A 25638-nucleotide genomic window follows, 5' to 3' on the forward strand; every position below is an offset into this window, starting at 1 on the left:
TCCTTTTTTTAATTTTTATTTTATTTTTTTTCTTTCTCCTCATTAACGACTAAGCACTGGGAATTGTTCCCCAAAGAGTGACAAAATGTCTCAAATGGAACACAGTGAAAATGCCACAGCCTTCCCTCTGCGTTGTTCATACTGTTCCGTTGAACCGCACCGGGGGCCTGTCTAACTGTCAGGTGTGTACAATTAGCCTCTAGCTCCCAGTCCACCTCCTCTGGTCCATTCGTTGTTTAGATCTCTTAAAGCGATAGAGAGACAGAGAAATGTAAAAATATTACCTGCTGGGAGCTAGAGTTGGGTCCATTTCAGTTTTTTCCAGTCTGGTCCGGTGTACAAGCCTTTACCGGTTTGATTTATGCAAACCAACCTACAGTAACCTGCATTTGTCATTATTTGACCTTCTGGCAAATAACCATATTGACCCGAATATAAGACAGGGTTTTTTTCCTGGAAGTCTAGGCTTTTAAATGTCATTATACGGTAGAATAGTTAAAAAAAACAACAAAAAAAACAAAACGTGTGCATTAGGAGTGTTTCAATCTGTTTCTGCATGCATATAGTACCCTACAATGCCGACACACCACTCACTCTCCATTGCTGTCGTAGTTCACCAGGAACCCAACATTTTCCCACAGCTGATTTAAAAGAAGCAGACGGGTCTTCTCGCTCCTGTGTGTCACTCCTTTGCTCTCGCCATAGTGTGGCTGACTCAGACGGCTTGAGCAAAGTTTAGCATGTTGCTTACAGCTTCCTGGTGGAACTCGCGCATGTGAAATTTGATTTTCCATCACCTAGTGGTAAAATTTGGCATAAGGTTCCGGTGTTTACACCTGCCCAAGCCTCCTGGAAGCCCACATGGCGAGCAAATCCCAGCGTTACAAAGCACCTACTCTATCATTGTGACCACTTCATAATTGCCTGAGACGCTTTGGTGGACATGCCGTGGGTCTTTTTTAATTCTGAAATTAGATTACGGTGCATGTAGTTTGTAAAAGTTTTGTTTTGTTGACAACAGTCTTTTCTTCAATGTTTGGTTCCAAATCATAACAATGTTAAAATTCGGCACACTTTAAACAAGCCGATATAGATGGTTTTGCATGTGCGCTCATTAACAAGATACGTTTTAAACATGTTAAACGGCTTCAGAGAAAGTTGGACATAATAATAATAATTGGACATTCTTAAAGTTTGTCTTGATTTGATCAGGAAGTCTGTTTTGTTCAATTATTACCCACCAATGTGTTTAGTCATGCGAAAGGTTGCCCACATTTTAAGGGTATACTCAAGTTTTTGGGTGAAATTCAGACAAGAAGTTCAGTATCAATTTCATCCCTGTGTGTCCAGTACCAACATAACAGCTTTCAATGCAAGGCTGCAGAGGGACGCTAAACTCAGAACTATTTTTGATGCATAAGTACTGCCTAAATTTGATGTCACAATATGTTTTTGCCTTATGTCGATATTCGATAAGACTTGATATTTATCGTATTAAAGTTCAGAAATTATATTACTGTATAAAACTGAACCAGACCAAATTGATTTATTTTATAAACCAGAATGTTTATTTAGGAATTTAAATCATCACAAAGAAATAAAGACTTTTTGCCTGGAGGTATTTAAAAATATATAATAATCTCAAAAAATAAAAGAAGCCTCTGTGGCAAGCAGGATAGGGGCCATATTATTTGAACTTACAATATTTAAAATTGCAAAACAACTCTTGAAGATTTGCTCTTCTTTATTCACCAAAATTGATAATACAGTGAAAAAGTTATCATTAAACTAAAATAAATAAGAAAAATCTCAAATACCAAAGTTCAAAAAGAAATAAAGAGAAATAGTTCTGACAGTTCCTACACCGATGGAGGCGGCGACCATGCAAGGCTCCTGGGGAGTAGTTAGGGATTAGGTTTCTTGCTCAAGGACACTTCAACAGGCTACCTGGAGGAGCCGGGGATCAAACCGGCACTTTAGATGACCCACCACCCCGTGACAGTGATTTTCCCTCATTCATGTTTTTCTTTTCTTTTCCTGAATTAGGTGTTGAAATTGTCCCTCCTCAGCACCCCAGTGGTATTACGAGGCTTCATGTTAAAACAGATATATGCCACTACATAAATTGAAAACTGATACGGATTTCACGCACTCCTGGTGACTGCCGAATTATTTATGAATGAAAAGCCATGCACCTCTACAGACACACGGGACTCCGCCCGTGGAACAGACCGGCGGTCGTGAGTTAAGATCCCAGCCATTGGACGATCAGTCTGTGAAGACAGTGGAAAAAGGCTGTCAGTGCACCTGATCAGCCTTACTGCACTGAGTTGAACAGCTGTCTATACAATTTTAATTTCCAGTTTTGCGCGGACTTTTAGAGTGCTGCTTGTGTTATTGCTTTTAAGTGTTTGTGATTGACGCTGGTACAATGGAAGATGACAGCTAGTGTGTGCAGCAAAGTGCAAACGGTGACTTCACCTCTGATAAGATTAATCTTCCCTTGGAAATTTTCTGTCCGAAAGATGAACGACCTGCACAACCATGTGTCATTTGTTTACACATTTTTGTTCGCTTAACACAGAACCATGTGAACCCTAACCTGACCTAATGAAAAATGCAACAAAGTAGTAAGTTGCTCTTGAATCAGACCAAATTTAGCTCACTATAGATGTGAAAGCCACCTTATTTTAGAGAGTCTGCCCGGCGACTGCTGTTTCGCCATCTCAGCATTTTTCCTTTCGGGGCCAGAGGGAAGCGAGCGGCGGCGTTGGCTGAGTGTGTCGGGTGCGCGGGGGCTTGGACTCTGTCTGTCTGTCTGTCTGTCTGTCTGTCTGTCTGTCTGTGTAACTGAACCATTTCCAAATGAGAGACGTGAAGTGTCCTCTTTTTGGACCTAATTCGATCCTGCTCACATCTTTCTCTGCCATCTACTCAGCGGCAGTAGTGGAGTCTCTGCTCCTACATTATCCTCTTCACACAACAAGGAAGGAGCGCTGCCGCAGAAAATGAAGAGAAAGAGCAACAAAATCTTGTGCGAAAACTTTGAAGTAGTTTAGAAAATAAATAAAACGATGTTTACCTTTCCATATCGAACATTAATAAAATATCGATCTAATTGAGGTTCACAATATACAGTATATCAACAAGCACTATGCATAACCATTTGTCCTTCTGTTGGGCAACTAATTATTAGCTATGAAGTGCTGCCTCAGTGAGTTGGGGGTTGCCAGGTACAAACTGCCATGCCTGGCACTAGGACATTAACGTAAACAAAACTCAGCCGACTGAACTGGCAACCATACAGCACCAATATATTGGGTTTCACAAGCAGGGCAGAGATGATAATCGCGCTCAGCAGATGGATAAATGGTTAGGCGTCAATAATTGTTAATAATGTAGCTGCAAAATCACTAAGATCTCATTTCATTGGTATTTGGTGTCTGCTCTACTCATCTGAATTTGGGTAAGAATAAGTTATTCCCAAAGAACTGAAGTCTCTGTTTGATCAGAACTGAGTCATAAACTAACATGTTCTAATGGTACTCATGGTATGTTGTCCTCCTGATTGGGCCTTTTTTTTAAATATTCTCCTTGACTTTTAACTTCAGCAGCCACTCAACAATTTTGAAAAGCTTATCTTCTCTGGTTGACTTACTTTTATGTCAGGGGTGCAAAGCCGCACATCAGTCTCCACAGGGAAGCTGGCCATTCAAGAGACAGATCTTTTTTTTCCCTTCCAGGATAAGTGCCCTCCTCACTAAATTCTTAAAAGACTCTCTCCCCAACTGTGACTTGCTTGTAAAGAAATTATGCACGAGAGAAATGCTGCTTGATTCATAAGCGTTTGTTGGTATTCATTATTAACTGTTTACCATTCAAACTAAAAACTCAGAATTTCGCAAAGCATTTGGCAGCCCTTTCATTTCAATACAGGTACTCCTCATTTAACCACCTATCTGTTTAACGACCATTGGGACTTACGACCAGCTCTCCGACCAGTCGGTATTGTGAGCTGCGTACAATACTGTGGCGTGAGTGGCGTCTCATCGTCAAGCATCTCATCGCGCATCACTGTTCTCAGTCTGTCTCGTTCTCGCAGTCTTTCAGTATTCACTACACTAGCGTTCGCAATTGCCACGCCCCCTTACCGTGAAATATCATGGGTCCTCGCTTATTGACCAATTTGCTTAACGACCTGATCCTAGGAACGGAACTTGGCTGTTAAGTGAGGAGTACCTATGCCTCCGATAAATAGCTGTCTTATTGTTATCGAGGCAAATTTGATCAAATAATGCTACCTACAAGGCGCTGAATGATCTGGCATACACTTGACCGATCAAACACCACCTTATGCTCAGGCACACACCCTGGATAGCCGGATGGTATCAATCCCCAAGTTCATGAATGGTGGTCTAACCTGGTGGGAACCCTGGGTTGTACTTAGTATTCTTAGGTTTATGTGCAGTGACTGTAAAACATTTAAGTAGTATGAGTAAATCTATGGTGTGTGTGTGTGTGTGTGTGTGTGTGTGTGTGTGTGTGTGTGTGTGTGTGTGTGTGTGTGTGTGTGTGTGTGTGTGTGTGTGTGTGTGTGTGTGTGTGTGTGTGTGTGTGTGTGTGTGTGTGTGTGTGTGTGAGATTCTAGTTATAACTGAATCTTAACATAACAATGTAAAAATCATGACGGTTAATTTATTATATTTTGGATCTGTCTATAATCCTGAGGTTCGATGCCATCTGGGGTTCAATGCCAGTTTTGACTACTTTATCACTATTTCCTATCGTATTTCTGTTATCTTTTCATTTTTATAGGAATTATAGAACCGTTTTGTCAGCGTTTGTAGCGCCTTACTTGTACAATATAATATTCAAAATTTCAACAAGTTGCTTTTGGAGTGCATTGTGAAAACCACAGACTGCCGGGCGTTCCGCTACCTAGAGATTACGTTATTTAATTTTAATAATGATAATGTCAAAATATAATTTACAGATCACTGGAAAATCTGGGCCTGACAAACCTTATAAATGCGCTTCAGTTGCACCAGCTCTCTGCAGACGATAGCGCATTGCTGCTTTTTTTTTTTGCCTTTTTTTTTCGGTCTGGTGCAATTACCATCAGGTTTCTGCAGACGGTAATAGTTGCTCTAACTGTGTTTGGCTATTACGCATTTCACCGTTTGCAGGTACTTTGTGAATAAGACGTTTGCCTTTTCTGTTATTTGCTCCGGTGTACCATCTGCAAAAGCCACGCAATAGCTTTGTAAATTCACCCCTTTTTGTGATAAAGCACTTCAGAAAAATTCTGCCTCGACCTAACTTACTTGTTTTGTCGATGCACCCAGGGTAACCCTTCCAAAAAGTCAGCCGGACGAGGCTACAGGGTCCACTCAGGATGAGGAGCAGCCTGGGCCGTCACGCAGGAAGCGGCAGCCTAGCATGTCGGAGACCATGCCGCTTTACATGCTGTGCAAAGAGGACTTGGAAAGCATGGACAAAGAGGTAAGGGGAGTAGGGCTGCCAAATGAGCACAGTCTGAGTGGAATTTGAGAAAGTATAAAAAGGCATATGCGCCACAAAGGTCACTATTCGGTAGCATAGAATCACAGGTTTGGCAAGAATTGTATATTACTTTGTCTACAAACTCCCCCCCCCCCCCCCCCCCCCCCCCCATCCTTATGTATTTATCCACAAGAGTTTCAGCGATCTTCACGATTCATTTTCCCTAAAGATTTACATTCCACATAGTTGAAACTTCCAGCGTGTTGAAAGGTTTCGTTTTGGGGTGAGAAAACTATTTTAATTTAATCAATAACCGCCGCTCTTTTTAGAAACATAATTATTACCAAAGTAAAACTGGTAATATTTCACTTAATGGTTTTCTTGTGCCATGTTCAAAAAACGGACAAAGGCAACCCCCTTGATTGGTATTCCAAAATGTATATTCGTATTACAATATTAGTAGTATTTTGTGTGTTCTTTAAGAATACCAAGGCTTATTTTCTTTGGTTACTTTATGTTGTTCCATTGCACGCATGCACACACACACACACACATAGATGCAGTCACTAACATGGAGCATGTGCTGTACTGTACTGTACATTGTCACACCCATGCATTCACATGCTCATACAGACAGGTCCACAGACAGGGCTCACCCTGTCTGTGAATTTTTTATACATCACCCAGGGCTCTAAATGTGGCAGTGCCAGAGAGACATACAGAGAGGCTGGCATAGAAGCATACAAAGCCCCATAAACTGAACGGAAAACATCAGTACATCACATCCTTTTTGAGGTCTACTCTTTGATCCAAGACGTATCATTTGAATATTCACATCTCTTAACACGCTGCCATTTCAACCCGTTCATTATGAAGCGCCCACACATTGTTGGTGTTTTTGGTGAAATATTTCGCTACTGCCTAAAGGCTGTGCGCCTCCAGCTACGGGGGGGGGGGGGGGAGTTTGGTTGGTTAATGCAGAGCAGGGTCCATCTAGAGCCTCAGCATACTGTAGGTGTTGCCCCAACATATTTGGCTTAATAAAAAGAGGGGTAAAGATATATCTCAATTTGATGTTACCAACTATGACGTCCATCCATGTGTGGAATATATATTTTATATTATATATATATTTTTTTGTATGTTTTATACTGTGCATTTTTATTGTGATTGTGCATTGTTTGTGAAGTTTGTTTATGGTTTGTGATGGTTAGATAGGTAGGTAATGTATGTTTAGACAGAGATTGTTAGTTGGAAAGATGGCTAATTGTTACTATTCCTAAAGATGGACCAAAGTCATAAATCTTAAATTGTACTTGACTGATGTTTGCAAACTTGCTCACTAGCATATTAAAAACAGCGTGTGAAGAACCAGCTTCAACGCTGGGCATGTCTTACTAAATTTAAAGTTTGTTCTAATTGGACATACACCGATCAGCCACAACGTTAAAACCACCTGCTTAATATTGTGTAGGTCCCCCTTGTGCCGCCAAAACAGCTCTGACCTGTTGAGGCATGCACTCCACAAGACCTCTGAAGGTGTCCTGTGGTATCTGGCCCCAAGACTTTAGCAGCAGATCCTGAAGTTCAGTAAGTTGTGAGGTTGGGCGCCCATGGATCGTGCTTGTTGTTCCAGCACATCCCACAGATGCTCAATTGGATTGATATCTGGGGAATAAGGAGGTCTTGTCAACACCTTGAACTTTGTCATGCTCCTCAAACCATTCCTGAATATATCTTTTTGCAATGTGGCAGGGCCCATTATCCTGCCGAAAGAGGCCACTGCCATCAGGGAATACCATTGCCATGAAGGGCTGTACTTGGTCTGTCACAATGTTTAGTGAGGTGGTACGTTTCAAAGTAACAGCCACATGAATGCCAGGACCCAAGGTTTCCCAGCAGACCATTGGCCAGAGCATCACACTGCCTCCGCCGGCTTGCCTTCTTCCCACAGTGCATCCTGGAGCCATCTCTTTCCCAGGTATACGCTGCACATGTACCTGGCCATCTGCATGATGTAAAAGAACATGACCGGTCTGTGGTTAAGCAGCCCCATATAGAGCAAGCTGCAATGCACTGCTATGACACCTATCATAGCCACCTTTAACTTTTGCAGCAATTTGTGCTACAGTAGCTGTTCTGTGGCATTGGACCAGATGGACTTCTTCACTCAACATGTGCATCAATGAGCCCGTGGACACCCGCTTCCCTGTCGCCAGTTCACCAGTTGTCCTTCCTTGGACCACTTTGGTTGGTACTAACTAATGCATACCCGGCACACCCCACAAGACCTGCCGTTCTAGAGATGCTCTGACCCAGTCGTCTGGCCATCACAATTTGGTCCTTTGTTAAAGTTGCTCAGATCCTTACGCTTGCCCATTTTTTCTGCTTTCAACACATTGCCTCGAGAACTGACTGTTTACTTGCTGCCTAATATATCACACCCCTTGGCAAGTGCCATTTTAATTAAATTAGCAATTTTATTGACACTTCAACTGTCAGTTGTTTTAATGTTGTGGCTGATCGGTGTATGTAAATTAGTATATCCGATGACATCATGAGTGTCAGAGAAATAGATGAATACGAATTTCTACCTTTTTCTAAAAGTAACTTTTCAAAGGGACCAATTGAAAGACTGCATGCTGGCTTGAAAATCTTGATGAGTGATAAGTGACGTTAGAAGATATTTATGTTTCAATTACTGGCCGACTAACAAGATATACAGTTCGCTCCAGTAAATGCATTTGCATTGATAAATAACTGTCAACATTTCCTACCACTGAGCTGGAGCTGGGTATCATCTTCCAATACCCGTTTGAATACAGATACAGTAGCTTCTTGAAATTAGAGTGAATCAATGACACTGCCTATACTATTCTTATTGTAAATTCTAAGTAGGATATGCACTTAACATTAAGAAGAAAAAGGACCTGTGCTGCTCCATGTGCTGCCCAAAGTCATGGGAAAGCAGTCCGAAAAGTGCCCACAACCCGTACTCTGAACACGGATGCGCGCGGCTCAGATTCTACAGCAGCTGTACCAGCACTAATGGAAAAGGGAGATAGGTCGCTCAAAGGAAACCCTTAAGCTGGAATTCTTTTGACTCGACACTACTTGTTACTGTATCAATTCAGTCCACACCTACAAATACACATGCTGACGTGTGCTTCTGGAATTAAATGTAGTGATCACATTTCTTTCATTTCTCCCATGTTGGGAGCTCCATGTTGACTGGTATCTTGTTCCTTGTTAGATATTGTTGCCATGAAGCTTTAAACTGAGATGGGATAATTATACGAGCATTTGTAATGCAGCCTCAGCTGTTTTTGGGACTGCTGGTATATTATTACCCCTCTCAGACAAAAGGGTCGGCATGCTCTCCCCAGTCTAATTATTAATATCTAGAGTAAAGTTGTAGATAAACATTAGAGAGGACAGTCATGGTCATGTATTTTATTTTTCTTCATTTGAAAGGGTTTTTTGTTTTTTGTTTGTTTATTTATTTTTTTTGTCCAGAAATTATACAAACGCTGTTTAGCCATTCATGCACACAGCTGGAGCCATTTTTTCCTTTTAATCACATTTCTGTTTGAAGACGTCATTATCGCTTCAGTATCCCTATTCAGTTTCCTGATTTCTACATGGAAGTAAGGGTGCAGAAATCTTTTCTTAAGTAACCTTGACAGTCCACTAAAGGTCATAGAGCCTGCAAGCGCATTGGGTCAGGTCAGTTGTTGATTGAATGAGTCGGGTATCGGTACGATTGGCTACGCCTTCACTGACTGACTGAGTGCTGCTATTAAGAGGGGGGCTTTTAGACCCCGATATACAGGTCTAGTGGAAAAGCAACTTTTCTCGATCCTGTGGAAACAGGTTTATATCTGTGGCTCCCTCAGAAAGTGCTGTGCCGTGTTTTCTGTAAATAGACCTTCTATCCTCTTTCTTTGTCTTGTGAAAAAGGAGTGAGGCTGCTGCACATTCCCACTTAAAAAAAAAAAGAATAACTGACCTATAAATGCTGTGTGAATTTTTGTCTAATTTTAGCCTCTTTGCCTTTTAAGTGTGTTGAAATTGCAGCAGCTGTAAATTCTTGTGAGGCAAATTGTTAAAGTAAAAGACAATGTTGCTTTCTTGTTGTCATTTGGTTGGTTTGAGTCTACCCAAGCAAATTATTTATATTATCATCAATATCTTTCATCACATTCTTTTACTCGCATGTTGGGATGTTGGGGATCAAGACCTCGTAATACACAAATTAAATGTTGTACAAAGGTGACTGTTTGACTCAGAATTTAAAGCAGAGTTGCTGTTTACTATTTGACCTCCTCCTGTTGCAGTTCATTTTCATAGAAATTTTGGTAATTTAGACTGTCTAATACAGGATCCTATAGGATCCATCCTCGGACAATCACTCAAACTGTAGTCAGCTCAAAGTGTGATCCTGAAATGCAAATATTGCCCTTTCTCTCACAACTCATAGTTGGCCAGATCACTCCCTTTTTGCGTCCATTAGACGTCATCATGACTGCAGCAGGAAGCAGGCAGGAAATTTTGTTTCTATTATTAATCTCGAAATAACGTGTTGTGTGGCACAGGAGAGAGTTGTTGGGCAAGAAATGGGTTTTCTGTCGTCATTTGATTGTGTAAGTGCCTCGTGTACGATAGGTTGTTCATGCCAAAGGCAGGGGAAATAATTGGTGAATACAAAAGATACGTCACTGTCAATGCATCACTAAAGCCATACCTAGAAACTGTGAGAACACTTAAGTTTACTGTACGGTATGGATGGAATGATGTGGGGAGTTATTCACCCTTTGTTTTAAATGATTACCAGCCAGGAGGCCTGTAAACTATTACACAAGTGGATTACTCACAACTTTGTCGCCACTTTTCAAAGCAATCGGAGCATGTCGCACGCACTTGTGGATGTCAACAGTGTTGAGGTTACATTGCTTTAATAGCCTGCTCTGCAGACATACCTCGGAAGCCGAGGTATGTCTGCAGACAAGCTGAGAAATTAACCTCCTAATGGGGTAATTACCCATCCTCAGTGGGCTCCTACAGAGAGAGAGATGATCCATCAATTGAACCATCATCAGTCACTTCACACACTGGAAGGTTGCAGGTCTATGGCATGGGGGCATCTCGTATCTATATTAACACATTAAATTTCTCTGTAAAGGGAATTCGGTGATATTGTTTCCTAAACACATTATACATGTTAGAAGTAATTGCTGAAAACATGTGAAAAGACTGAATGATGTAGTACTGAATTGTGGAGTTAGAGTAAGCTAAATCATGACTCGATGACGTAAATCGGTCATACTCGGATTGGCCCCTAACACTATATAAACACCAGGTTGGACCGTCGGAAACAGAGCATCAGTAATTAAATAATCAAAGCTAACAGCCCGGAGTTTAGGATAAAATGCTGTTTTGGGAATAAACACCTGGAGTAAAAGGCCTGTCCAGGGAGACCGTGAACTCATGCCAAGTCATGGCGCTGATCCCGTGGGTACCTCCGGGTGTTTCCCCAGCACTCACACCCAGCACAGCAAGACGCACAGTGGAGATTCTCCACGCCGCTGACCCCCCCCAAACCGTCAGAAACAAATCCGCCCCTATGACCCGAAACAATAAAGAACCGTCCTGTTGGTTTGACCGCATAAGAATTGGTTACATTACAGGCCAGGTTTCCTCCGCCCCTTCGCCTCCTCCTCCTCCTCCTCCACATTCTGTGGTGTGACAAACTCGGAACACAATATTATTTTCACTTAACAGGTACTTTAACAATAGTATGATCGCTATTGGTAATGCATTATTGCTAATTCTGTAGTTCATTTTGGGGGTACAATGACTTCCCTTCTTTTCTCTATTTTTTTCTCAGCATTCTTAGGGTCACTAAGCTTCCCGCCCATAAATTTGTTTAAACGGTTTTAAACTAATTAATATGCTTGTGCCTTTATACAGCCACATGGAGGCGTAGACATTCCATTTACTTTCATTCTTTTTTCAAAGGCCAGAGTGTGGCTTGTAGGTCTACGTTTTCCATCCAACCAGTGATGGCTCACGATCTGACATGGAGCACTCATAATGAGCATTGTTGTGTTAATCTGTGGAATTCAGAACATTCTACGGTATCTTTACTTGATTTAGGTAGACCCTATCTATTTGCTGTGCATGTGCACATGTGTTGAGCTTATCTACTTGCTTCAAATAGGTTCCTTGGGTAAATGGGAACTTGAAATGCTTAGTTGCGTTGAATTTTCTTGAGCAAAGTAATTTAAGCAAATCCCTGTGAACTGTCAATTCTGTGAAGCTGCGTCAAATTTGAAGTAGGAAATTAGGCAGCTATCTTCTTGCAAACCTCAAAAAATTGTGATTGACATTCTTTTTACTGAAGTACCATCAAAAGCATTAAGAGGCGAGGTATTTGAAATTTCACCCTCTGCAGTCTAAAGAGCTGCCGGGTGACATTATAAAACATTGCAGATCTCTAGGCCAAAGCGAAAAGAAACAGCCTTAACTGGCTGCAGCCGAGTACTTAGTCAGGTAGACGGCCGACATTGTAAATGTCAAACGGTTACATTGGGGAATGTGGCGATTTTCCAGGAGCAACATGTGCAGAGCTAACCCAGCAAAGAAGTAACAGACTTACACAGCTTGCGCATTAACTGGGTGACCTTTCTTTGAAATCCAATTTTCCATTGACGGTTGTGCGATAACAACAGTCAGCATCCATGTTTATCTCCACTGCTAATGGACATACTTCCCCCGATACTATATGTGCTCAGTTTTGTTTTTTTTGTTTTTTTTTTATAGTTCTGAACCCAATGATGAATCATTCTAGGTGTGTTAACTGTTTCTTGTTGCTCTTAAGATTTTATACCTAAGTTCAACAGAACTCTGTATATTATCGCGTGTTCTTTGCCTTCTACCCACATCTATAGATTATTTAACTGTCTTGCGGGGCCATCTTACTCTCCTTGACAGATACTTAAAATTGAATTAGATAGGTTTGGACACTGGTTCACTTCAGACGTAGGTGACATTTCTGCATATAATTACTGTAATTATATGAACTGTATAACACAGGCACTGTAAGTACTTTAAGCTTATTGGAATAGAAACCATTACATGACGAGCATCAGATTATACTCATCATAATAGCCACAGTTTTATGGAATTAAAAATTAAATCAAAGCAAAGCACATACACGTTTGCATTTGAAGCACTGAAAGTCTATAGTTCATTCACATTTCCAAAGACTAGCTGCACCCGAATAAAAAAATAAACTCATAGTCCTAATGGTGCAGAGCTTTAGTCTGCTGTTGGTAGGTCACGGTCTAGAGTTTGTTGACTTGTGTGATTTGCCATAAATACATTTGTTGGAGCGCAAGAGGACTGTAAAGTCAACCCATGGGAGCCTGTGTTTTTGCTGCCTCGGCAGGATCTCAGCAGCTTCAAAGACCCTTCTTTATTGTTTTGTCTAATGGAACGATTGACAACTGACGCGAATAAGGTCATGATTAAGACACCAGAAGTTCCCAGTGCAAAAAGTGTGTGTGGCCACACCATTCCCCCAGAGAACTAGCTTGTTAGGCCCGGGATCACCAGGGATATGGATAAGCCATCAGTCAAACTGATCCCAAGATCTCGCTACGCCCCAAGCTATTGATCCGCCCACAACATTCCTGCTGAAGTACACTCCTTGGGACTGACCCCACATTACCTGTATCAGGGCTGTTGCGATGCTTTTTTAACATTCTTCATTTTTTGATACCATTACTGCATTTTCCCACAGTAGATTTAACCTTCTGTAGTTCTTAAACCAAACGCTTGCGCACCCTTTTTTTATTTAAACCTTCTATGTTTGAATGCCAGAGAAAGCAGCTGCAACCTGCTGCAAATTCTCTATTTTCCTTTCGTTTTTCAAAGCTTTACTGTCGTGCTCACATTTCCAGATAAACTCCAGATTTTTACAAATATTCAACGATTATTCCTATTTACACACCTAACTCGCAAGCGAGAGTGGCTGCTCACTTACCCTGTACTGCTGCTGAATGCACTGCTGCTATACGGACAGCAGCAGCGTCACTGTTTCGATGGCTTGTTAGTTTTACAAGACACAGTTTTCAATATACAATAACTCTGACTACAATACATTTAAACCAACAATCAAATTACAAATGTTTTAATACGAAAGCCTTCACGTTACACCAGTCTGCTGCCCCCTGTCAGTCCCAAAGGAATTGCAGGGTGTCTGCAGCAAAATTGTTATTTAATATTTATATGTTTATCATATTATATTTATAATACTATATATAATTTTTTTTTTCTTTTTTATCTTTTGTAAAATGATGGTGGCTTGTTGATGTAAATACAGGTACTCCTCACTTAACGACCTACCTTTTTAACGACCATTCGGACGGTATTGTGTGCTGCGTACAATACCACGGCGTGCGTGCTGTGTGCGCGGTGTCTCAGCGTCAAGCATCTCATCGCGCATCACCGCTCTCAGTCAGTCTCGTTCCCACAGTCTGTCAGTATTCACTACACTAGCGTTAGCAATCGCCACGCCACCTTACCGTGAAATAATGCGGGTCCTTGCTTATCGACCAGTTTTGTCCCACCACAGCAAAACTCGCCATCTCACGCATTTCTAAAATCGCCAGGAGCAGCCAAATAAGTTGAAAAAACCTTTCTTGAAGGAAAATGAGGTTTTTCGTGTTCCTTTGTGTTTTTCTTTTTTTTATCTCTCAACGTATTTTCAAAACCGAGTTTGATATATAAATAGTAGAAATATGTTAAACCGTGGAGTTAAATATTCTTAAAACTTTCTTCTCCGTATCGTTATGGATTATGCGAAGCAGGTGGCGGAAGCTCTGAATCATATTTCGGACCTTAATCTGACCAGTGCGATAGATCCAAGTCAGTGTGAGCGGCGCGTACTAGACTTCATTTTCCACTATGATAGTCAGTTCTCCCACAGCAACACAGAGATCGACAGCGATGCTGAATCTGATATTACTCCGGACTTGGAGAACATTTCAAACAGCAGATTTCAAACTTAATGTGACAATGAAACAAAATATTTTCAAGAAGAAGAGGTCGTTGAGACCGACGAAGTTGATGACGTAATGAAGTCCGTTGAGGTTGGTGACAGATTTTCAGATTTTCTGAGACTCATAATATTGATAGACTCAACATTTTGTTGTGTTGTCCGTACTTTCAAACACTAAAACAATTGCACTTTTATAAAACATGTATATTCTTACTGTTAAATAAAAGCTTTTTTTTTTTAAAAAGCAAAATGAGTTGTGTTGTTGAGCTGTTCGTGATTGGCCCATTCAGCAGTATGTCAATTAGCCATGAGGCTTTGTTTGTCCGCCAACACCATTTGCATTCTGGGAGCTGGCTGAATGAACCTGGTGTGGGGGAAACTTTGGAGGTGATTATCTCAGAATCACAGTTTACCACACCCTTGTCATTAACAAGTCATAGCTTTAAAAATATTTTCTTGATTTGCACAAGTGACACCTTGTTTGGAAGCTCTGATTCTCCACTTTCAAATGATGCGGGGGAAAAAAAATCTCGAAGACCCTTAAGTACGTGGTGGGCCACAATTTACTTAATGTCCTGGTCCAAGGAACGGAACTTGGTTGTTAAGGGAGTAGTACTTGTAATGCCATTAAATAGATTTTGATGAAGATTTTTTTTTTTTGTTTTTCTGGGGTTCCCCCTGGTGGCTCAACCGGATAAGCGCACGCCTGCATATATGCAAAACGCCTGCAGCGACCTGCATTTGTGTCCCTCCCTTGCTGCGTGACCCCCCCCCCCCCCGTTTCCTGTCTCTCTGCACTGCTCTCTACAATAAAAAAGGCTGCTCAGAAAATGCTATGGGGAAAAAAAAAAAAAAAAAAAGGTTATTTGGTTTTTCTGTTCTCAAATGTTGTGTCTATATAAGTTGCGCTTCAAGTCATCCATTCACCTTTCTCCTCTGTCATCTCTCATTACTGTAGAAACCCTTAAATATAGGATTGTCTCTGACAATTATTTTCAAAGCAAAAGAGCAACTTGTGACACCAGAGCTTATTTGTGTGTTTTTATCTTACCCCTGTGAAGGCAAACTGTCTTTGCAATGGCCTTACACTGAATACTGGAGAACAGCAGTAGCAACATGGGAATAACTAATAGTGTGTGTGCTTGCAATGCCCAGCAGGGGAAAGTTAAATGTATTTATATGCACCGACTATTCTTCCTCTGTTCAGAGAGATTTCTATGGGAGAGATTGACAAGAAAAGCATATCTTGAAACGGGGATGAGGGCTGTTCAGATGACGACATGATTAACATCTGTCTGGCCCTATACTCCAAACATTAAAACATATCATTGCCGTTCGATCCTGGTCTTTCTTTGGAACAAGAGGTTTGCGCACACACACACACACACACACACACACACACACACACACACACACACACACACACAGACACACACACACACTGGACGCAAGAGTGAGATTGCTGCTCATGCTGTGCATTCCAGGGGCAACGGACAAAATTTCCAGTTGCTGTCTTCCAAAATGACAGATGGTCCAAAGAAGTGCCCTTTGCTGATGGTGTTCCTTGTTGTTGCAGTTAAATTAGTTGAAACATTTGATCAGCCTTCTCATTATAACAGCCTTAACTTTCCTTTTTCAGACCATCAAAGCATCCTCCTGTAGTGACCCAGCTGCCCTGCTCCGATAAGAGTTCTCGTTAACTTATAATTTCAAAGGCTTCATTATAAATAAAGTCCAGAGAGTTTGTTGAATGGGCTATTTATGGTAGGCAACAGGCCCAGAAGCTACCAAGATATTCATTCAGTATGAAGTCCAAAGCCACTAGCCAGATTTATATGCAGCGCTATAAAGATATGAGTTGTAGTTTATAGACGTTGACTGTAGATGTTGTGAGATTGCTGAATGAAATTCCGACAGTTTGAAATAGTGTTGGTCAAAAGTCACACAAACTAAGCAGCTTCCTGCCTTGTATTTCACTCAGATCTACAACCAACATCAAGGCGATTCACACCAGGCAAATTGGATTTGATCATTTGAGTGCAGCTCTATATCTGTTACCTGCCTAAATGATTTACCACCAATGGCAAAACGTTGCATATTTTTGCTTTTTGACAAACTATCAATTTACCTGTTGCTATCTAAAGAGTACCATGGATATAGATACTGTGTCATTAGAATAGGGTTGTATAAGCAGTTGGAAGCCAATATTATTTTAGCTGTTAACAATGTCTGCAAGACGACAAGATACATTACATTTAGTCATTTAGCAGACGCTTTTATCCAAAGTGACTTACAAGGGAGAATAACATTCAAGCTACATTGCGACAGAGAATAGTGTAACAAGATACATTCTGCTGTCCATGGGTTTTGAGTTCGTCATAGGTTACTTCATTTTTTCTCTATGACTTCATTATGAGGGCTCGTGCCTGCAATGCACGGGTCAGAAATGACCACATGTAACGCTGTGACATAGCCAGTGAACCTGGGCAAGCTAGTCCCTTTGCAGACTTAACTTCATCATCAGCCGCAAAACCTGGAGTTTACTGAATATTCCTCTCTGATCAGCTTCCAATTTGCACACATTACCTGGCAGCCTGACAGAAATACCTTCAGCCAACTGACTGGTAGCTTGGCAGCATAGAGATGACTGACTGGGTTTTTTACCCCTCTTTGTCTCGCTCGTTCTCACATTAGGATACACTTTACTGAGAGTAACTTCGTCAGGGGAATGAATTGCCCTTGTATTATCCTACTTTTGGGTTCTCTGAGTCTTGGTTATTCAAAGGAGGGCTTCAGAGGTGTTCATTTTGAAAGTTTGAGTGCTTATTCAATTCTCCTGTCATTGAATTTTAGAAGCGATTCCTTTTAAAATTAGTATTCATTAAGTCTTATAAACAATAACTCTCAGGCTTACCTTGGTTGCGTTGCCATGACTTGCTGAAACATTTTGGGTTGGGTTCAGTGTTTCTGTTTAGCTAGTCTCGCAAGAAAGAGAAGTCAGGGAAGCGGCGTTACACGTCCTTTGACATTTAGACGTATCTCTAAACATTCCAGAAGAAACTATCCCTGATGCAGGGTATGTGAATGACTCAAGAGAACCTTTAAAGCTTTAATGATGAATTTCACATAATTTGCTGTAATAATTGCTCCTTTCAGAATGAGGCTTGCCCCTTGCTTTTAAAAGTCGGGCTACATATGGCATCCTTTAATGTGAGCCTGGCCTGGTGAACAACAACCACATGAAAAACAGAGGATTGGCATTAGAAAGTCTCTGCTGCCTGGTTGAGCATTCATGGCAGGTTGCCAGCTTAACTTCCTACCACCTATCTAAATTTCACCTTGCCAGTCAACTTGGGTTGAACCTTTAAATAAATGCTAAAGGTTGCTCTTGTGCCGGTTAGTCCCTGCCCTGGAGTAGGAGCTAACAGTCCCTCAAAACAGTATTCCAACAACTACGATCGTTCCTAGTTCTTGCAGTGCGGACACAAAAAAAGAGTTTCCTCCAAAAGTTCTTAGAACCATGAAAAAATTCCTGCGAAGTGAAAACGTCGAATCTGTTATTACTCTCCCTCATTGCAAGATTTTCTAAAATGAAACTGCAAATGAGAGAGAGGAAAAAAAAAAAAAAAAGAACACGTATTCGTTTAACCTCTTAAGATATTGAAATAAAACAATATATTGACTTCTAAAGCCGCAGTAATGTATTTGAATTGAAATATCTTCATTTGTGGGTTTTTCCCAGCGAATATTGATATAAGCGATTACATTTGAGAATGATTGGATTAATTAATTACAGATCATGTAATTTAATTCAATTTATCATGTACGTTTTGAATGGATTGACAGCCAATCGATCTACCACACTTTCCTTGGTCTGATGTGATATTTTGTCATGTTGCCGAGTCATAATGCTTTCCATATACAGTATAGTGTCAATCACAATCCTTCTAAAGACAGGAGCTCTCTCAAATGATCCGAAACAAACAGCGGCGGGCCAGTACTCTAGCTTTGACTGACTCACACTTTTTTTCAGTTAGTCACAGGAAAAAAATCACTCCATTCAGCAGCTGCGCATTTTCAAAATTAACCTTAAAACCTATAGTATATGGCTGGACCTGTGTGTGAAATGCGAAAGGGCTTTTAATTGAAACAAATTTTAACAAAAATAAATGTTAAATGTTAAAAATTATTGTCCTCCAAATATTCTCCAGTCTCCTCTTGCCGGTAATTTACAGGCAGCTTGCTGCATGATGTTGACTAGTCTAAAATTCAAAAGAAATATTATAAGAGCCATTTTAAACTGTTAACTATACTCTTCAATAACCAAAACGTATCTAAAATGAGACCCGGGGGAGCGGGGACTGAGAAGGTGCAGCGATGCCGGTGTCCAGCGGGATCCTTGAAAGGTGCAGGTTTTACAGTGGGGATTTACTAGCAGGGCATCCGTGAGGGGACGCCGACACTGGGAAAATGATCTTCTGTCCGCCATATTTCAGTGCAAATTATGTCAATATGTTATTTAAATGTGTACATTATTAATAATAGGGCCTAATAATATTAATAATAATAGGGCCTAATAAGTTTAACCGATGTAATGTTTAACCAGTGTAATTCACAGGCGGCTCGATTCGTGCAAGCAGCACTTGTAAATTAAATTTACATTTTAAAGGCTGGTTATTAGGTTTTGTGTCTGTAATGTAGCAATGTGTTAACATTGTTAGTTATAAGATTCTTTCTCAGTCCTGGAACTCAAACCATTTTCTGATGCCCCAAAACGCTATATTTAAATATTTACATAAATATCATAAAAGTGCGACGATTAGTCGACTAATTGCTTGAACTGACTAAGAGTCGACGAGGAAAATCTTTAGTAGGGGGCAGCCCCAGAATTTATGAATAAATGCACTCTCAAAGATACAGCTGTTAACTTTCTAAATGCATTACACTACAGTTTTTTTGGGGTGGGGTGTCTAAAGTAACTGTTATTGCGTACTATGTTTGGCTTTTTAAAGATAAGGTAAGGTACTTTATTAATCCCCAAAGGCAAATTCTAGAGTAGCAGCAGCAATGACATACGTGACAAACACACATTGTTTCTGAATCAATTACTATATATATATATATATATATATATATATATATATATATATATATATATATATATATATATATATATATATATATATATATAAATAGAGTAAAATTGAATTTAACCGAGTGAAAAGTAAAGTTTAGAAGTTAATGTAAAGTGAAAATGTGCCTTGTGCATTGCCATTCAGAGGAGGGGTTTCCTCTCCTGGCACAGAGGGAGTCATTGTAGGTGGCTGTTGCTGTGGGCAGGATTGACCTTCTGTAACAGTCATTATTGCAGAGCTGAAGGAGCCTCTGGCTGGAGACACTCTGTTGTCTGACCAGTAGGTTGTGTAGGGGTTGTGCAGTGTCGTCCATTATGCTGAGCAGCTTATGCAACCTCCTTCTCTCCACACCCGCTCTAGGGGCTTTAGAGCAGTCCCTAGCACAGAGCCAGCCTTCTTTCTCATTTTGTTCAGTTTCTTGGAATCTCTAAGTCTAATACTGTGGCCCAAACAGATGACTCCAAAGAAAATTGTGCCAGCCACAACAGACTGGTAGAAGATATGCAACATCTTGCTGCACACATTAAAGGACATGAGCTTCCTCAAGAGAGAGTCTGCTCTGTCCCTTCCTGTAGACAGCCTCAGTGCTGCATTTCCAGTCCAGTGTGTTGTCCAGGTGAACGCCCAGGTACTTGTAACCCTCCACTACCTCCACCTCTTCTCCCAGGATGGAAATAGTGTTTGGCTTAGTTCTTGTCCTCCTGAAATCCACAACCATCTCCTTTGTCTTGGTCGCATTTAAGAGGAGGTGGTTGTTTCCACACCATGCCACAAAGCGGTCCACCATTTCCCTGTACTCATTCTCCTGTCCACCAGTGATAGGACCAGGACTTTCATGATGTGTGATGTTAAAGCAACTGGTCTGTCCTCATTGAGGGCTGATGGAGAGGACTTCTTAGGCTTCTTAGGTACCAGAACAAGGCAGGATGTCTTTCACAGGACTGGAACCATCCCATGGCTTAGGCTGATGTTAAAGATTCAGGATTTGTTATTGTGGAAACATGGCACTGTCCTGGAGGGGATGGTTTTATCCACACGAAAGTTGATTTACTCTGTTATACAGTCAGTCATGAAGTTGATGTCATCACTGTGGGACTCACAGAGTACCTCCCAGTCTGTGGCCTCAAAACACCCCTGAAGACTCTCATTTGCTTCCTGTTACCACCTCGCAATCTTTGTGGTCACAGGTTGCTGCTGATCAATGGGTGTGTAGGTGGGGCTGAGAAATACCAGATTGTGATCTGATTTGCCATGGGGGGGAGGGCAGTGGAGCTGTATGCATCCCTCAAATTTGCATAAAGTATGTTCAGTGGTTTATTTTCCCTGGTGGAGCAGTTGACAAATTGTTGACAATTGTTGATTGTTGTTTTAAGGTGAAAATTAGGATCGCTCACAGTTTGAGTAAAGAAGCCCCATATAACACGTTTGCTGTAGCTTCACTCCGTTACTAAGTTGCGGCTGAAGAATGTATTGGAAAGGTTTCGCATCTGACACCTGAAGAAACTAAAGTTTTTGCAAGACCCGACTGTGAATAAGCTTTCAGTGCTCTGTTGGTATTTTATTTTTTGTTTATTTATTTTTAGTAGTGGAAGGTTCTCTCAGTTTGGTCTCTTAAGTATAGGCAAGAAAAGGACAATGTGTAAAGATAACCATCATATTCTGATGAACGTTGCACAAAACCCTTTCTCACTTTGTGGAATTGGACTTCATTGCTGAGTAATGAGATGAGCATCGCATCGCTTTGGGTCAGTTTCTGTAGGCAAGGATACTTGTCTTATGGTAGACATGAAGAAGACGGTTTGATTTATGCCAGCAGCAAAACAAGTTTACCCTTGGCTCTCTATTGAATAGCTTTCCATTTTCAATGCTCAACAATGTGTATTTTCTCTCCCTGTTCAACCTTCAGGCAGGCCTCTTTCGTAATACAATAGGCCCACCTCAATTTGCATTATATTTTGTTATTTTTCCGAACAGGCCATGTTTAGCCGGCATTTTCTCAGCCAACCCCATTCACATCAAAGAAGCAATGAATTGCTTGTTGATTTTTATGAAGCTCGGCTTAAGAGTTATTTTAAGGATATTTGTGTTTCATACATTTTTGCAATTTAATGGGGTTTTTATTCTAGCTGCACATCTACAATATCTCCACCTCTTGGTAAAATGGTACCTTGCCAAATGTGATTTATTGTAGTGGTACATGCACTCACAGTGAAAGAAAACAATGTATTTTGTCTGAGTAGTCACGCTGTTCTAGGGGTGCAACAATACATTCCGCTTATGGTTGAATACAATATACGGTGCAGGGCACAGTTTGATTGTTTGACAACAATTTTAAACAAGAACATATTTTTTAATTTGGAAACAGCAACTATGGACATTATAACTAGAAGATTCCTTCTTTATTTCCTTAGCACCAAATGTGCAAAAACAATTGAATTCATCGAAGCATAACAATTTGAAGTTTGGATTTTTCTTCTAGGTTATTCTATTAGTTTATTTTATAGTTTTGACTGAGTCATTGCAAGAAATGGAGCTGCATATGTATTTGCCAAAGTTGTTTGGTTTTGCCAATTTAACAGCCGCCACCGATTTCAATTTCTCTGCTGTCCATCTTCCTATGGCTGATATGTGTTACTTGGACTGGAACATCAGAGCCAGCCTATGGTTTTGATTCCTATATGGTGATTCTTCCTCCTGGTGTTTGAATTATATAGATGAACAATGTGTACATAAAGTTGATACTGTGTTTTTTCAGTACCACTATGCCCATCGGTATGTTTTTGTACTGTGAAAGTTTGTAGCACTATATCTACCCAATATATCATTAAACCTCTATATTGTTGGCCGCTAGTAGTAGGGTTGATCCAGTTAACCTGTTAAGTCTAGACAAACACCATTTTCATAGTATAGTAATCCATTTGTTAAACGTACAATAGTCTATTTGCACAAATAGTCCACATTTTCACAATGGCTGCTAGGATTTCAGGGTTAATAAGGGGTGCAATATGAAAACAAATTTTGTACAAGGGAAAACAACTTGTTTCAAATACTACTACCTAAGTGTCTTTTTTTCTGGTATTGACCACCCAGTACAACAGTACTGAACACCATCTTTTTATTCATATTTGTTCCTCGCCTACTAGCACCAGGTGCCCATGGGGGTCAATCCAATCCAATTCAAATTAGGTGTTGAGTTGGAGGCGCTTGACATTTTTGTATTCACCCCTGTGTTTTCTTCCTGTATCTCTGGCATTGTTGCTACCACAAAGGCATTCTTTGCATGTCCAAATTGACAAATACATGCTTTTAATGAGCTAAGCTTGACACCAACAACGAGCCTGACACAGCCCCCAAGCAGAAAGTGTCTTAAGAGCATTTATCACCGGTTCCCCATGGCCATTAGCAAGGGGGCATGTGCTTTGAATGAGTTAATGGATGAGAGACTGCATGGTTGCTCGGCTCAGATTCACCACTGCTTCCCTTACCATCTGCATTGATCTGCTATTTTAATGCATTACTGTCGGCTTTTGAGGACAAAGTTTAAGTTTAGTCATTTATTTTTTATTTTTACTGTTGTGTTTTAAAAAGAAAATGCAAGATCAAGAATAGTAGGAGTTTGTAATGAATTTTTTTTCATAAGCTAAGTTAATAATTTGTATTTCCCTCCTCTTTATTCAAGAGAATGGGACAATGACATCTATGGTGTTGGCATCATCTCCCTGACAGTCTTCTCCAGGGTTTAAATTGAGGCTGGACGTTTTCCACCTACCTTTGGTAAATAAGTAAGATATAGAAGATATTGAAAGTGTTACCTTCCCAGCATATTTTTTTATATGGGCCTTCCAGGAGCGATCAAGCCCACTCATAACTTCAATGAGGACTTCCATGAAATTCCCATTGTCAGAGCTGCCAAGCGCTTTGATGTACTGTGGTGAATTAAGCCATAGTTAGCCACCATGAAGTTCTACCAGCTGCTGTTGAATTATTGTTGTGCGAGTATTTTTGTAATTTACATTTACATTTACATTTAGTCATTTAGCAGACGCTTTTATCCAAAGCGACTTACAATTGTTCAAACACCGACGGACGCAGCCATCAGGAGCAATTAGGGGTTAAGTGTCTTGCTCAAGGACACTACAGCATGCTAGCAGGAGAAGCCTGGGATCGAACCAGCAACCTTAGGATCACTAGACCACCAGCTCTACCGCCTGAGCTACAGTCCCCCCACGTAATTAATATACCATCACTCATTCTATAGTGAGGTTCTCACAGGTCCTGTGAAAAGATTGACAGACAGATGGCTGGATGGATAGTTGAATAGATAGATGATGGATAGCTGGAAAAAGATTTATCTGACTTTTGCTAATAGTTTGTAGGGTTGTTACGATACACATTTGTATTGAACTGTTCAATACGAGGATTTCGGTCCAGTACGCATTGCAAACCGAGCAATTCATTGGACTGATCCGTTCACGATAATACAGGGACCATTTTATTTTTTGAATCGCATTACTTTAAATGATACAGTATATAATCCAGTCACACCGTTAATTCATTTTAAACCGTTTATTATTGATATAGCATTGTCATTTACAGCTTTGCTTACCGCAACTGACACTTCCGGGTTGGGGAAAGGACCCTGGGGCTGTCTTCTTGCTTGCCTTTAGTTAATACTATTTACTTTGCGAATTTTAAGTGACGTTTAAAATAATAAAGATATTTTCGTTATCCAAATATTTTACCTTCTTTCTTAAATTAATATTTAAATAATTATTTGTTTTATTAATATTGTTTTAACTTGAACATGTATTTTTGGCTCACACATCCTGATAGCTGTGTCTACAGTTTATTGCGCTGTCGTGCAAAATTCCGTCATTTAAGTATTGTTAACTTTATATATATATATATATATATATATATATATATATATATATATATATATATATATATATATTTTAAATTGAGTTGATTGTTTATTTTGTTTGTATTTGTTAAATTATTTTTAATTAATTATTATTTTTGAACAATACTACAGAAATGTTTTTATAAGGAGCTGTTTTTGTTCCATATGCTGCTGAGAAAACACCCCAGAAGATCGGTCAGCTCTATCATTGTTCAAAGTCAAAAAAGATCATACTTACTGATGTTCTGTGCTTCCCTTTTTATGTGTGACGAAACATGTGGCACAATCCTGACCACATGTCTGTCGTGTCAACTAAAGTATACTGAGCATTCATTGGTCTGGCAAGCCATGCGTGGCCGTAGAAGCTTGACAACAAAGCTTGATAACCTCAGGGAGATTATTTGACGTAGAGAGACTATTTAAGGTCAGGTCTTCCAAAGATGTCTAGCAAGGTGTAATTCTCTTATGCTCGACGCACTCATCTCAGATGTAGCTACCCTCAGCTCGCCTACTCTTACATCTTTGAATCTTAGAATGGCTGTCACCTGCTGTGCCCCAGCAGTGTCCAACCTTTGAACCACTCAATTAGAATTGGGTCACCATGGCAATTCTACAGCACACACCATTCATGCTTCCAAGGGTTGACTCTTATTCATGTGCTCTCAAAGACTGGGAGAGCTTGCAATTATGCCCAATCTTACCAATATTTCCACATAAAATTGTCACATCAAAAATATGCACACAAATCCATCCACTGCAGCTTTTTATGTTTAATGTTTTTATTGATAAGAAGCATCGTATTTTACAGACATTCTGAAGGTTTCACTGCTTCTAAACAAAATTAAACAAAATGTCCCCATTTTATTGTAAATATAAACATAAGGAAAAAATGGAAAATAAATATTTAAAAGAAATCTGCAACCTCAGAAACCTCATACACACAGACCCTTTCCATCCCTAACCCTCCCTAAGAGCACGGCAAATTGCGGATGGGGAATTTATTATTAAGATCAGTCACAATCTCTCTCAAGATA

General features: G+C 40.3%; 1 protein-coding gene across 1 annotated transcript in view; it reads left to right on the forward strand.

Moving 5' to 3' along the window:
• ctdp1 (CTD (carboxy-terminal domain, RNA polymerase II, polypeptide A) phosphatase, subunit 1) overlaps window positions 1–25638 on the forward strand; it is a gene marked incomplete at its 3' end in the record, with an annotated part of 92365 nt that overhangs the window by 25491 nt on the left and 41236 nt on the right. The window contains exon 11 of the mRNA XM_080023917.1: window positions 5346–5502. Within this exon, the coding sequence (XP_079880043.1) occupies window positions 5346–5502 (157 nt within the window). The remainder of the gene's footprint in view (window positions 1–5345; window positions 5503–25638) is intronic.

Source organism: Zeus faber (genome assembly GCF_960531495.2).
Source record: "Zeus faber genome assembly, chromosome: 1".
Taxonomy (NCBI): Eukaryota; Metazoa; Chordata; class Actinopteri; order Zeiformes; family Zeidae; genus Zeus; species Zeus faber.